Below are 770 nucleotides of genomic sequence, written 5' to 3' on the forward strand. Positions count from 1 at the left end.
ACATGTTTATCAATTATAGCAACTTAAAAATGTTTTCTTTTTAAAAAATTCTAATTGAGCCTTGTTCTCAGGCACTCCTTGTCCAACTAGGACTGTGCACCACAATGGCTTGAGTAAATGGATGACAGTGCTTTGAGTGACTCCAAGCAAGTAAGAAAATGGAAAAAGGAGAAACAATTGTGCCACAGGCACAAGCGAGCAAGGAGAGAATCACTGGTAAAAAGACAGCCATGGCTAGTTGTGATGCAAAACCAAAATCATTAAGTCATGCCAAAAAGCGGTCAGAAGAGATCAAAAATCTGTACCGATTTCAACAAGCAGACTATCGAGATGAGATTGAATATAAACAAGTGAAACAAGTTTCTATGGTAGAACGTTGGCCGGAGACAGGCTATGTGAAGAAACTGCAGAGAAGGGACAATACTTTCTATGACTACAACAAACACAGGGACTGTGATGATAAGGAAGTCCACAAAGTGAAAATTTATGCTTATTAGGCTTTCTTCTGTTGTAAAGAAACATCTCTGTTAAAGGACATTAAAGAGATTTATTAAAAGCAATATGTCATGCAAATGGTAAAGTGTGGAAAATGCAGGATCTGAAGCTCATGAATCCCAGGGAGAAATGTAAATCATACAAAATTATAGAGCTGTAAAAGGAAAAAAATTTCAAATCGATAGAGTAGTTTTAGTAGTAACTCTCAAAAACCTTTCTATTAAAATTATCTGTTGGGTTCTTCTTAATTTAATTTCCTTATTTGTCTTATCTCT

General features: G+C 35.5%; 1 protein-coding gene across 1 annotated transcript; it reads left to right on the plus strand.

Moving 5' to 3' along the window:
* The first annotated feature begins 230 nt into the window (after positions 1–230).
* Positions 231–497, plus strand: LOC102864348 (meiosis expressed gene 1 protein homolog). The gene has a single exon (XM_006893079.1). It carries the CDS (start codon positions 231–233, stop codon positions 495–497), a length of 267 nt encoding a protein of 88 aa, XP_006893141.1.
* Positions 498–770: the final 273 nt, after the last annotated feature.

The sequence above is a fragment of the Elephantulus edwardii genome, unplaced genomic scaffold, assembly GCF_000299155.1.
Source record: "Elephantulus edwardii isolate Elephantulus edwardi_28Jun2011 unplaced genomic scaffold, EleEdw1.0 scaffold00122, whole genome shotgun sequence".
NCBI classification, from domain to species: Eukaryota; Metazoa; Chordata; class Mammalia; order Macroscelidea; family Macroscelididae; genus Elephantulus; species Elephantulus edwardii.

Coding starts and splice junctions, on each gene's coding strand:
- LOC102864348 (XM_006893079.1), top strand. CDS start 231: ATGGCTAGTTGTGATGCAAAACCAAAATCATTAAGTCATGCCAAAAAG.